The 12216-nt window shown below is 36.1% G+C and overlaps 1 protein-coding gene across 8 annotated transcripts in view; it reads right to left on the minus strand.

The window, feature by feature from the left end:
• CDH13 (cadherin 13) overlaps nt 1-12216 on the minus strand; it is a 489849-nt gene that overhangs the window by 144933 nt on the left and 332700 nt on the right. For all 8 annotated transcript variants that reach the window (XR_013938364.1, XR_013938365.1, XR_013938366.1 and 5 more), the window contains one exon: nt 2-180. Coding sequence is in view for 5 of the 8 variants with exons in the window: in XM_080552453.1 (XP_080408579.1) it covers nt 2-180 (179 nt within the window). In the remaining 3 variants the exon portion in view is untranslated. The remainder of the gene's footprint in view (nt 1; nt 181-12216) is intronic.

Consider the following 12216-nt stretch of genomic DNA (forward strand, 5'->3'; position numbering starts at 1 on the left):
CCTCACGATCCAACATTGAAGGTGACACCACTGTGACAATATCTCCCTTCTCTGGGTCAATATAGAACATGTTTGGAGATGGTTTGATGGGTGTCTGTTTGATGATGTTATATCTCAGAAGAGCATTGTCTGTGCTAGAGTCATCAGCATCAAATGCTGTCATACGCATCACAGTTGTTCCTAAGGGAAAGATGGACAGACAATGTAGTTAGCAAGAACACTTAAAATTATGCTGCCTTCACCTGTGAGAACCAGGTGGGTACAAAATAATTATCTCATCACGACCACTAAATAATTTCACATGATACTTAGTCTGTAATTGCAATTTTCCTGGTTTTAATTGCTACTGAGCTAACAACAAAAAGTTGTTAGTGCTTCTGGTTTGCAGCTGACAAATGACTAACCAAAAACACCCCATATTTGCGTACTTTGTTGCTATTCACATTAATAACATTTCACTGGTTGAAATGCAGATGCATCTTCTATGCTTTAAATTCTACAGGTAGAAGGCCTACAGGATATCCATGATGGTGACAGCAATGCTGAAATAAGAGAAAGCTCTGTTTGTACTTTGAATTCTTGCACAGTTTCAAAACTGGTTGGACATTTTAAACCTTCTGTCAGTATGACAAATTTTATCATGAATAAAGCCTACATTATTCTAATTTCAATTTGAACATACTTATGGGATTATTGCATCATTCTCTATATAAAACACCCACCTTTATTGCCAGACTATCCTTATCGTGTTGAAGTGGCTTTTAATATGAAAATACTATAGTGTACACTTCTGCTATAGAGAGCAACAGGGTGAATGCTGCTGACTGCACAGATTCTTAAATAATTTACAGAGGAAAAACCTTAATACTCTTCTACTTCACAGTTAATATAGAGACAACTGAGGTGCCGCCAATTCTCTGGTTACCTAATGGAGCACATACTCCCTCATCATGGGATCAAGTCTTTTCCCCTCTCTTGGACAGGCACACCAGACGATGACAAAATTAAAATGCTAACATAGCATCTTTTATTTGCTTTGTGCAGTAATTTGGGAACAAAGGACAGGAAGTAATTTGACATCTGGGCTGACCCCTGCAATATTCACCCCTAGACCATTAAAACTTATTCAGTTCATTTATAGGTATAAATATATATAAAAAAAAAAAAAGTAAAAGCAATGTCATCACACCAAAACTAAAGCATTTCTGGTAATATTTTCCTGAACAAAGAAGAGAATCCTAACAAACAAAAAAGTTGTGATCAAATCAGCAAACTAGTTCCAACGGTGAATCAAAATTAAGTAACAAATTACTGCAAAAGATATTAGCAAATTTTAAACCAACAAGGGAATATAAGAAGGTATCTGTTCCTTTGCCCCAAAACCTCAGCCAAAACAATTTATCAAATTCCATCAACTATCCAATTTGCGTTTAAGTTACTTAGTAGTGAAACTATATCATTTAATGTTTGAACCACAAAGTTAATTCTAATTCTTTACTAGAGTTCAATTCTTATGTAGTGTCTAACTCTTTTCTCCCCATAGACTTTCAATAGACAAGTATTACTCTAAAATGTCATGATGAATCATAAGAATGGCTTGGGTTGGAAGGTACCATAAAGATCATCCAACTCCAACCCCCCTGCCACAGGCAGGGATACCACCCACTAGATCAGATTGTCCTCATCCAACCTGGAATACATTTGAAATACATTATCATTTCATACTGGGTCTCTAAGATCATATGATTTGTCCTCACTATCCACACAGTTTTTGGTTGCAACATTACTACAAGGGATAAAAACCCTCTAGTACAGACAAGGCCTAAGACATTACATTGGAAGTACCTGCAGAACAGAAATAAATATGTAACATTCATGTATGGTAATAAGCAGTGAGCTTTTATTCTTTGTGAAGGTCTTCAAGCACAGATTACTTAAAATCTAATAAAAATGAAGTATTGCAGTAAAAATAAAAACAAAACCAACTAATCTACAGGCTGACATAATTGCTTCACTCACTGTTAAACAAACACAACTGGCTTGTTTAGATGTTTCTTTTTTTCTTTTGCTGTGTTTCCCAAAGTATTGCCTCTTGTTGTAGTGACTTTGAATACAAGCTCTCAAAGGTTTTGCTTCATTGCTACTTCAGGCAGAGTTACCCCCTTGAGAAATATAACAGAGATCTGACAGCATGTTGGTTTTATTCACCAGTGATTAAAGGTCAGACAACTCAAAAAGAAACTTACCACTGGATGCCATGCCATGTTTTCCGGTATTACAAGATGATCCTAGCCCTGATATTTTCAACTACTTTGTTTGAGACTTCTTCAGAAGCAAAAAGAAAAAAAATCTTTCTGTTTTGAAGGATGAATATTCAGCCTCTTTTTAAAGTACAGGGAACTTGTGACACACTGTGCTATTTTTTAGGTATTTATTGTGTTTGAAGAAGATTATTTATATTCATGTTAGATAATGTTTCATGAAGATCATCCAAGTCACAAGACTTCACTGAAATAAATAAGAATTAGGGCAAGACTTCAAGAGATCTTAGAGTGCTCAAAAAGTGTTTCACTCAAAGTGAAATTCAATGGTAGTCAGTACATGACTCGTCCTTGAAAAACGCGATTTAATGGGATGCTATGTTCAAGTACATTAGACTATATTTTTAAATGAATTTAAATTTCTACCATTATTCATCTATTAGAGGAGTTATGTTCAGCAGAGATTCAAACCTGATTGAAATACATACTCAGGTGGAAATCCTATTTATACAATTGTCCTAGACAGTCCTACTGAAATATTTCTAATGATAAGAGTACAGAAGGCACATACGGATTTTAAGATCTGATGTAAATCCCCAAATCTCTAGTTACTCTGGCATAAAACTGGCTTGATACAATGGCTGAATCTGATTCTGATTTGCCAGCTGCAGTGCTTTAACCTTTCTATTCACCGGACATGATCTTGTTCTGTGTAATCATTCCTCTGCTGCAAAAAGATTAAAAAAACTAGTAAGTCAGAAGAACAGAATTTCACATTCATTTTGCATAGAGATGCTAGTGCCAGGAGGACAGGTGTTGAGAATATGATCCATTTGTTTTTATCTTGCCTCTGCCAAAGATTTTGAGATATTGCTAACTAGTTAACATCAAGGTAGTGTGTATGCTTAAGTAAAAGTTATTCTACTCTCACATGTTCATATAATAGATGCAAAAATGCACATAAAATTTGTCTTTAGATGCCATTACACATTAGTACAGTCTGTATAAAACTTTATCTGTTTTCTGTTCATGAACACCAATAAAAAGAACTACTTCTTTTTAAACACCACCTATATGCATTCACCACCACAACCACGAGGGAAGCTGCCTAATACTGCTACTGAAAACAGCAAGGAAACCTTGCACTGAGTTGAAGACTGGTGCTAGGCTTCTGCAGCCGTACTGAGAATGGCTTGTACTCAGAAACATATCCCCGTGCTCGTGCTCACAAGTGTGTTTGCAAACTAACCAGAGTTCATTGTCCAATCATCTCAAAGCACAGTGGTACCTACTGTGTATTCTACTCCATTAAAACAAAACAAGAAAACCCACATCATATATAAAAAGTTATAATGGGCTGATATTTGTTATTGTTGCCTCAAAATCACAGTAGCTTTAAACCAGGAGCTAAATCATATTCCAAGAACCTGTTGGAGAAGTCTCATAACTGTATTTCCAGATAAGAACTAGACTCAGTTGGGGTGTTCACTGAGAGTACAAACGTGACCATACATTTAGGATGGGGCCACCATAAAGACTATGTTTAGAGATTTGATTCTTAAAAATGCAGTCACACTAACTTTTATTTTAAAAGGCTCTACCACATACATCCGGTCCAGAAGAGTTTAAATCAAGATGCAAGCCTCCTCAGTTTTACTCCTTCATCATAAAGTTTTATTCTTCATAAAAGATTCATTTCCCCAGACCCATAAACTGACTACTTCTAATTCAGTGTCATTTTATAAATACTTCCATTCCTGGCATCAATCAAATGCAGCTGGCTTTCAAACCACAAAACAACAGCTTGCTACATTATCATGTTAAACAATATATATTAACTTATCAAGCTGAGGAACAAATGTCTGCAAAATCAGCAACTTTATAGTTCTGCTGATGATGTACAAATACTCATTGAGGCAGTCTCTCCCAGTGAAGGTACAGTTATGCTGTGTTGTATTTCAATATTCATGCATTATTTGCCACATCTTACGGGCAGTTTCACTGTTACCATAATCACTCAAAGCCTCTGCTTGCACCTCCCAGAGCTGCTCATCGATCAGAAATATCCACTAGCCAAGTCATTGCTCCAGAGGCCACAGCTATCAGTCTGTTGATTGCTCATTTGGCCTGTAAGTTGGCTTGGAAATATTGGCAAAAAACTCCCCTTAGGCATTAAGAAGTAAAGCACAATGCTTGCACAATTTTGTGGTGATTGGAGCAGATGGTTTCTTGGGAAAAGTGCTCTGGCATTTTGTTATTTACTTTGTAATAACCTTTTTCTTCCTTTCCTCCCCCTCCCCCCCCCATTTTTTTTTTTTTTTGAACATCAAGATGCCAAGAAGATGCTAGGGACAGTTCAGTTGATGGATGAGATTACTACTAACAGCCTGACCCCCTTTTTTATTATTTACTTTTATTTTCTTCCTCTGGGTGGGCTTATGACTTTGTGTCCAACTCCTTTTTGTAGTTCTGGTGTAGAGGGCAACTGTTCTACATCCTGTTCCCAACTGTCTGGCAAAGGATTCATCAGGTGTAACTGAGTGTTACACTGATGCACGTTGTGCCCAAGTCTATGAAATTTTGTAGAGTCTTACTGAGCAATACAAGCATTTTTACTTCTGTCTTTCAACGTGACTCAGGTAACATTCATTCACTCTTGTTATGTTTAAGTGCAATTTATTGCTATTAAAATAATAAATTTAAAAAAGGACTGAAGTTTAGTGGAAGTTAGACCTATTTCTAGCTTGATCAAATACGTGAACAAGTGTCTTTACATAGACCCTTAGAAAAACGCTCTGAATTTGAATAGAACATTAAAATGTTCAATTTAAGGACTGAACAATTTTGAGTTAGTGCTTAAAAACTTCAGACTAGATTTTTTTGTTTGTTTCCACTGTATGTTCAGTTCTGTCTTCTACATGTACTGCAGAAAGAGAAGAGTCCACTTTCACAATTAACATGACCAGTTCACTGAATTCTATTTCCATCTTCTTCAAAAGTTCAGGTGTACCTCTGTATACTGAAAATAACCAGATCCACAAAGGTATACTTTTAAGAAATAAAGCTATTTTAGCCCAAGAAGGAGAACAAAGAACAAGAAATTGGAAGAAAAAGGAAGAAAACAAAAGGGTTACTAACATCTCTAGAACACTTTATTGCTGTAGAAAAAAGACCAAAACACCAACTCAGAAAATGGAGCAAAGGAGGAAACCCTTCTATATTCATCATAACTAATTACATGTTTAACTGTCTTTAAAGTACAAAATGACAACAAGCCCCAGGGAAGCAAAACAAATATAAGAATAAAGGTCTATTATGTCTCCAATCAAGTGCATTTGAATTGCAACTACAATTATTAACTTATGCGTGTTATTAAAAACTTGAAGGCTTTGCTCAATAGAGAAGACATTTAGTAAGAATTAATGACTTCGGTCTTTTAGCATATCTCAGATTTATATAGGACAATAATTTCCTATCCTGCAGGATTTTTTCACATCATCTATTTAGATGTCTGGCAAATGCAGGATATATATTCAGTTTTTAAACTAGAGTTTAGATAGCATCACTGATCAGCACAGTGAGCATGCCAACATATTGCAGCCAGCAGGAGTGGAGAGATGCACTGGTGAAATATCAGTTGTGGAATGAATAACTAACTGCTGTCGATACACAGAAGAAATTTCAGTGATGTTAAATGGAGATGAAGAACTGTTCAGGATTGCTACTATCTATAGAGAGTTAATGTGTCCAGAAAGCATGTAAATTGAGGTAGAACTAATCGGAGATTTCTAGCTGAACATTATGACAAAAGAGTAAAGTAATACGGGCAGGTCAACCATTAGCAATACTAACAATAATTTTCTCATGAGGAATACAGCTAGAAAGTACAGACAGAAGAAGCCACAGGTAGATGAAATTATTCACTGCTGCTTTTTTTTTTTTTTTGAGAGAGAGAGAACATTTTCTATGTCTCTAGATATACCATAGGGCATAGTATCCTGTGACTGAAAACGATGTTAAGAGCTTTTGTGTATTTGCAGCTCCAGGCGAGAAACTGACATATGAAATGTCAGTAAATGAACTTGTGTTAGCTGAAGTTATGTGACATGGATGATACTCTGGTATATTTTGCTTTGTCTCTCCATTGTTACGAATGTATCTCTCTTCGGCATAAAATATTTGAGAGAAAATGCTGAAAATAGTTAGCCCAACCAAAGATACCAAAATTATATATGAGATCCCTATCACAGATCCTGCACTGCACAAAATACAGAAGACCTGGTCCCTGATCAGGATAACCTACATTTTAGGTCGTGTGCACTCTTCTTCCAGAGGGAGAAAAAAATAATAATAAAAGAGGCACGTAGTCTTTTCATTTATCTGATAGACTACAGGTACCATGAAATCTGCATTTGCCTAAGGAGCAAAATTAGTTAAGTTTCATTTCCTATCTCTTATTGTCTGAAGGCTCATCTGGATGGCTAAGATGAAATGTTAGAAGAGCTAAAGTCACTCATTCCCTTAGCAAGTACATTAATAGAATTGTTTTTCCCTCTTTTCACCTTTAATTTTCATGAGACTTTCATGAATTTAAAAGACCTCTACACAGAAATTTATCCCTACCAGAAAATTAGTGAAAATAGAGTGATGAACTGGGAAGCTTTGAGGTACTGACTGCCAGCTGGCCAGCGCACTTGCTAAAAAGTTAACTTATTCAGATGACTCCTTCCTTTTATGTGCCAGTTTATTTTCATCAGGTATCTATGTTCAAAGTCAAAAATAAAAGCTATTTGCCAGCTACCAGTCCATCACGGGAAAGCAAAAGCCTGGTTTTTCCTCTGTGTCACACATACTGCTTATTAAGCTTCCCACCTATCTGAACATTCACAGGTATAGAAGTAACAACAGAAACATTCATCTGTGGTGACATCTCTATAGAAGGCTTTTGAGTATCAGGAACAGGACTGGTTAGTGGAAATGTTCTCTTCTTATTTCAGAGTATGTGTTGAGCTCCTCAATCTTTTAAAAATATTAACTTTTCACATATTAAAGAGGTTTAATATTTTAACATACAGGATTCCTGAGAGAGGGGAAAGTGTCATAATGTATTCCTGAACCTAGTTTACCCTTGCTTAAATACAAATGTAAATCTTCATATAACAGGACCAAAGGAAATAGAGAGGAATAGTGACTGCTGTGCTGCTGTTAGAGGCCCTTCACCAAATTACACCTACCTACAGCTCTGTCTTCCACTGACCAGTTTGCCCCAGTTCCCCTCAGCATCATTGCTACACCTTCAGGAAATGAGCATTCCTTGCTCAAACATAAGTAAGTCATCACACTTGATCATTTGCAGACTCTTCAGATGGACTGGGAATTACAAATTCAGCTGACATTTGCTGAAGGAGGGCTTAGAACAATAGAGCTGTAGATGGGAAAAAAAAACAACACCAATCCCTTTCCTCTGAATATGAACAGGCTGTAGATTTAAGCAAACCACCTTTTGCTGAACGAGAGATATTTCCCTAACTAGGATTCTGCCTAAACTCTGGATCAGCAGTAAAAACACAGCACTCTCATGTCTGCTTCCATTTTGACCAGTAAAGTCTATTAAGAAAAGGCATGAATTACTTCTTGGATCGTGACCATAAGCCATAAAAAGTCCCACTGTTCTAATATTCTAACTGCCAATTCATAACATAATCTTATGTGTCAGATAACATAATTCATAAAGCAATATAACACATTCTCTTGAAGTAAATGGTTTAATGTAAAAAGATGATACGCACTGAACATCTCACAGCAGGTGAATATGACAGAACGGTGATTTATGTGCAGAAGAATAGCCATCCAGCACACAGAGTAAGAATCAGCCCTAGAAACACACAGAGAAAACAGCGGACCCACATTCTCCCTGGAGTTTGGCTAGCATTAGAAGTCAGTCATATGGTCTATATTTCCTGTGATCTTACGAGACATTAAAATATCATTGAATTCAGCCCCCTAAAAACAATGCAGGACCATTCTTGAAAAGATACAGAATATCAGCTTTTTTTCTGAAAACCTCAAACAAAGAAATTTCTACAATCCCTACGTGACTTATCACCATGATGACTGTATTTAGTGTACACCTGCCAGAAAGCCAGCTCAAGCCCTAAGGTAGTCTAAAATAGCCAGCTACACTCTAACCTGTCACTGCACAAGCGGAGACAGAATGTTAAGCCCTTTCCCAACCTTTTACAAAACTATCATAGGTAAAATGTCTGAAACCCAGCACCTTCTGCCTAGAGTGACCTTCTCATTTACTCAGCCCTTTGATCTGAACTGTTTGACAGCTGAAACATTTTGTCAGAGATGCTCACAACTCAGATGATTCACCATGCTGTTTTCCCACTTCCATGTGAAATTGGAATTGCCTGCAATCATTCAAATTTGATTTCAGGCATATACAAGCTGTTTAAATGCAGATGCAAACTTTATAGTCTAGAACAGCTAAGCAGAGAGCTTACTAAAATATACATTCTGCTAAGCTTTCATCTATCTCTGTTTTATAATCCAAATGTTTTCTTTTAGCTTTACTCTTCCTTTACTTTAATAGTTTCCCATTCTTCTACTCTTCCCTGTTTATTAGGGAGGTGTAGTACTGGCCAGAGCAACTCAAGTTTCCAATAGACAGCAATTTTTAAAGTAACAAAATATATAAAGCCTGATATAAATTTCATACCCAGAAATACCCATGAGAAACAATCCTTTGAATGTGGTAGAAAGCTTCCCCTAAGCCTCAAGACAGAAAATAAACCAGACAAAATTAATCATTTAACCCTCTTCCAAAAGAGAAGTTAATATCCCGTTTTTCCCAGCCTGCAATCAGGGAGGAATTCTTAATCAAGATAAATGAAGAAAAGAAAATAGATGTTTCAGAGACTTATTTTAGTAAAAAAGGACTGACAATTATTTGTATTCTGAACTTCTGGGAGAGAATTAGCCACCATTCACTTTTCTAGCCATCATTCACATTTTCACCTTGTCTCCATCCAGTCCTGTTAAGAGTTAGCATTCTGAATTTCTATAGGAATGACTAGAAGAACAAACACAGGCTCTTCTTTTAGCCCTTATTAAGCAAAACATACGAATTGGAAACCTAGTTCACGTTCAACTGTCCGTTAAGCTATGAAATCTTCTGAATTTGAAGACCTGGCAGCACTTCCCAGCTCCTTGATCCAGCCATATTGTAAACCCACCACCCTTCTGCAGCACCAGGGTCCTTTGGAAAGGAAATTTTGCTGCACTGGTAAAGAGGAAGCAGCAACGTGTGTTAATATGACCATCAATATGGACTACTGTGCACCATGGACAAGGCATATGACAGCTGAGAAAGAATCAGAGTAACACTTCAGACAGTTTTTTTTGTTTGTTTGTTTGTTTTGGGGGGGATGTTTGCTCATTTGTTTTTAAATAAAGGAATCCAACACTGAAAACTGCTCCAATGTAGAAATGATCCAAATGTAACTGTTCCAGTGTTTGCCAGTTATGTTTGCTTCTTAAGCTAGGACTATCCATAAGGCAGGAGTGAAACCTGTTAAACAAAATTCATGGAAATGAAAGAGATCATTGTCAAATCTAGTTTTTAAATCAGTAGTATATTAAAATCTAATAACACTGAAAATAAAGAGGCAATGAGAATATTTTTCATTTCAACATTTTTTTTTCAAAATGAAAGAAAACAGTGTAATATGTTGACAGTAACTTTAAAAAAAAAAAAGCTGTAAAAATATGTTTTGTGTGGCATATGTAATAAGAAACCGAAGCTTCCTGGTTGTGCATGTTCTGCATTAAGTCTTGTTCAAGAGCAACAACAAAATGGAGACATTTTTTCTAAGAATGGAGTATTTTCACAGATTTCAATAGTCCTTTGATCAGTGCCACACTTGATGGATAGAAAATCTCATTCTTTCAATTACTTACTTTTGTAAAGGAATTTACTGGCTTCTTAAAACTATCTTATAAGAAAGACAGCAATTATACTCCTGTCCCAGTGGGCTTTAATAAAAAACATGTCATTACACTACAGAAACCACTTTAAACTATTCTGCTACATCTAAGTAAGGTACACTGGCATCCTTCCTGATTAAAAGGTAATATTATTATATTTTAATAAGATCTCTCAGCGCAAGGTCAGTTTTCCTTGACTGGAAATGCTTTTTGGGACAGTGGTCCAGAATTTCTGTTGATTTAAATCAGCCCAGCTCTACTAAAGCAAAGATTCATATTAGGTGAGGCTACAGAACACAGGAACGACCTTGAAACTATTTTTGGAATACACAGTATTACACTGCCTTTATTCCTTTTTTTACCTTCCTAATTTCTCACTTCAGTATATGTGAAATGGAAGAGAACAGCTAAAGGATGATCAGTGCCTTTTCTATACCTCTGCTAACAGCTAAAGGATGATCAGTGCCTTTTCTATACCTGTACTACAGTAGACCCCTTTCTTTCTTGCTACCATTCACTTATATAAAAATCTGTTTTCTCACATGGATAATGAAAATACACCAACATCCACTTTAGTAACTACCATCTTCATTTCTTACCTGCAATTAATATGAACTGGTTATCCATTAATTTCATGTTACAGAACAGGGATATAACGGAAGCACCCATCTTATTTTTGATTCTCTCACTGTGATTCTCATCAGCTACATCAATCTAAAATTAATCTATATAACCCAAGGGTGCTTCAATATTATAAAAGTAGCAGTCTGAATGAAAACAGAATCAGACCTCATAATGAGGGGGCAAATCTTGCATCATTTCTGGCTTTTCTGTAGAACTGGAGTGCACACTTATTCTAATGTATCATTTCATCTTTGCATTGATTTCACAGTCAAGTCCTAGCTGTCTGATCTATTAAACATCTGAAAGTTTTGGTTTTTTTTTTGTTTCCCTGAGGGATGTGTTTCTGTCTTAACACAGGACCTTCTAAGGTGAGCTCCTTCCCCTCCTACAGATGTACTACTGGATAAATTTGATTGGTCTCCCAGTGTCTACTCTATTGAAGTTATTACAGTTATTCAAATTCATCCTGTCCAGATAATATTTCATAATGAAATTCTCCCCTGCTAAATTGCAATAAATGAATTAGGCAAGTACTCCCTGTTCTTTGTCCAGAGAATTGTATTAATTCCACTGCACTTTTCTAGATAAATCATATCAAAGATGCAGTAATTCCTGTTATGACTACAAACAGAAGTGTAGTATTTGATTGTAAAGTCTTGAATTTAGTATTGAACAAATCCATAGAGGATTTTAAGGCATGCCTTGGAAAGATATCCTTTACTCTTAAGAATGATTCATTCCTTCCCATACATTCTCCTGAATGAAGTTCAGTAGCTTCTCACAGTAAAGAAGCCCATACGCAGGAAGGATAAACACAATCAGTTATTCTGGAAAGCTATACTTTGAACTGGTCAGCCTTTAAATCAAGTCCATAGCTTCAACTCATTCCCTAAGAGCATTCCAGAAAAGTAGCTGTTAGAATATTTTGCAGCCATTTCCTCATCTTGAGATTGGAATACCTGCGTACAGAAATCTTTGCAGCTCCACTCAAAGTCCTCTTTTTGGTTAAATTATATTTTTAAAGCCACTGATAGCTGAATTCAATATATGATTCAAATACTGTAAGAGTATGCTGTATGATTTTAAAGCAGGTCTTAGAAACTACCTTATAAATCACAGGTTTCAAAAATCTATACACACTATGTAACAAGAACACAGTTTGATGCATATTTTCAATAGTGGCCTTGATATTCTTTCCTGAATTATATCATTAATTAAGCCTCTAAACACAGCAAATTTGGGCTTAGCGTGATTCATTTCACTCATTTACAACCATTTTTAGGCCAGGTACCTAGTCTTCTACGCTTTTTAATAGTTCCTGGAGATGTACTGGCAATTT

The sequence above is a fragment of the Anser brachyrhynchus genome (assembly GCF_964034855.1).
Source record: "Anser brachyrhynchus genome assembly, chromosome: 12".
Lineage (NCBI taxonomy): Eukaryota > Metazoa > Chordata > Aves > Anseriformes > Anatidae > Anser > Anser brachyrhynchus.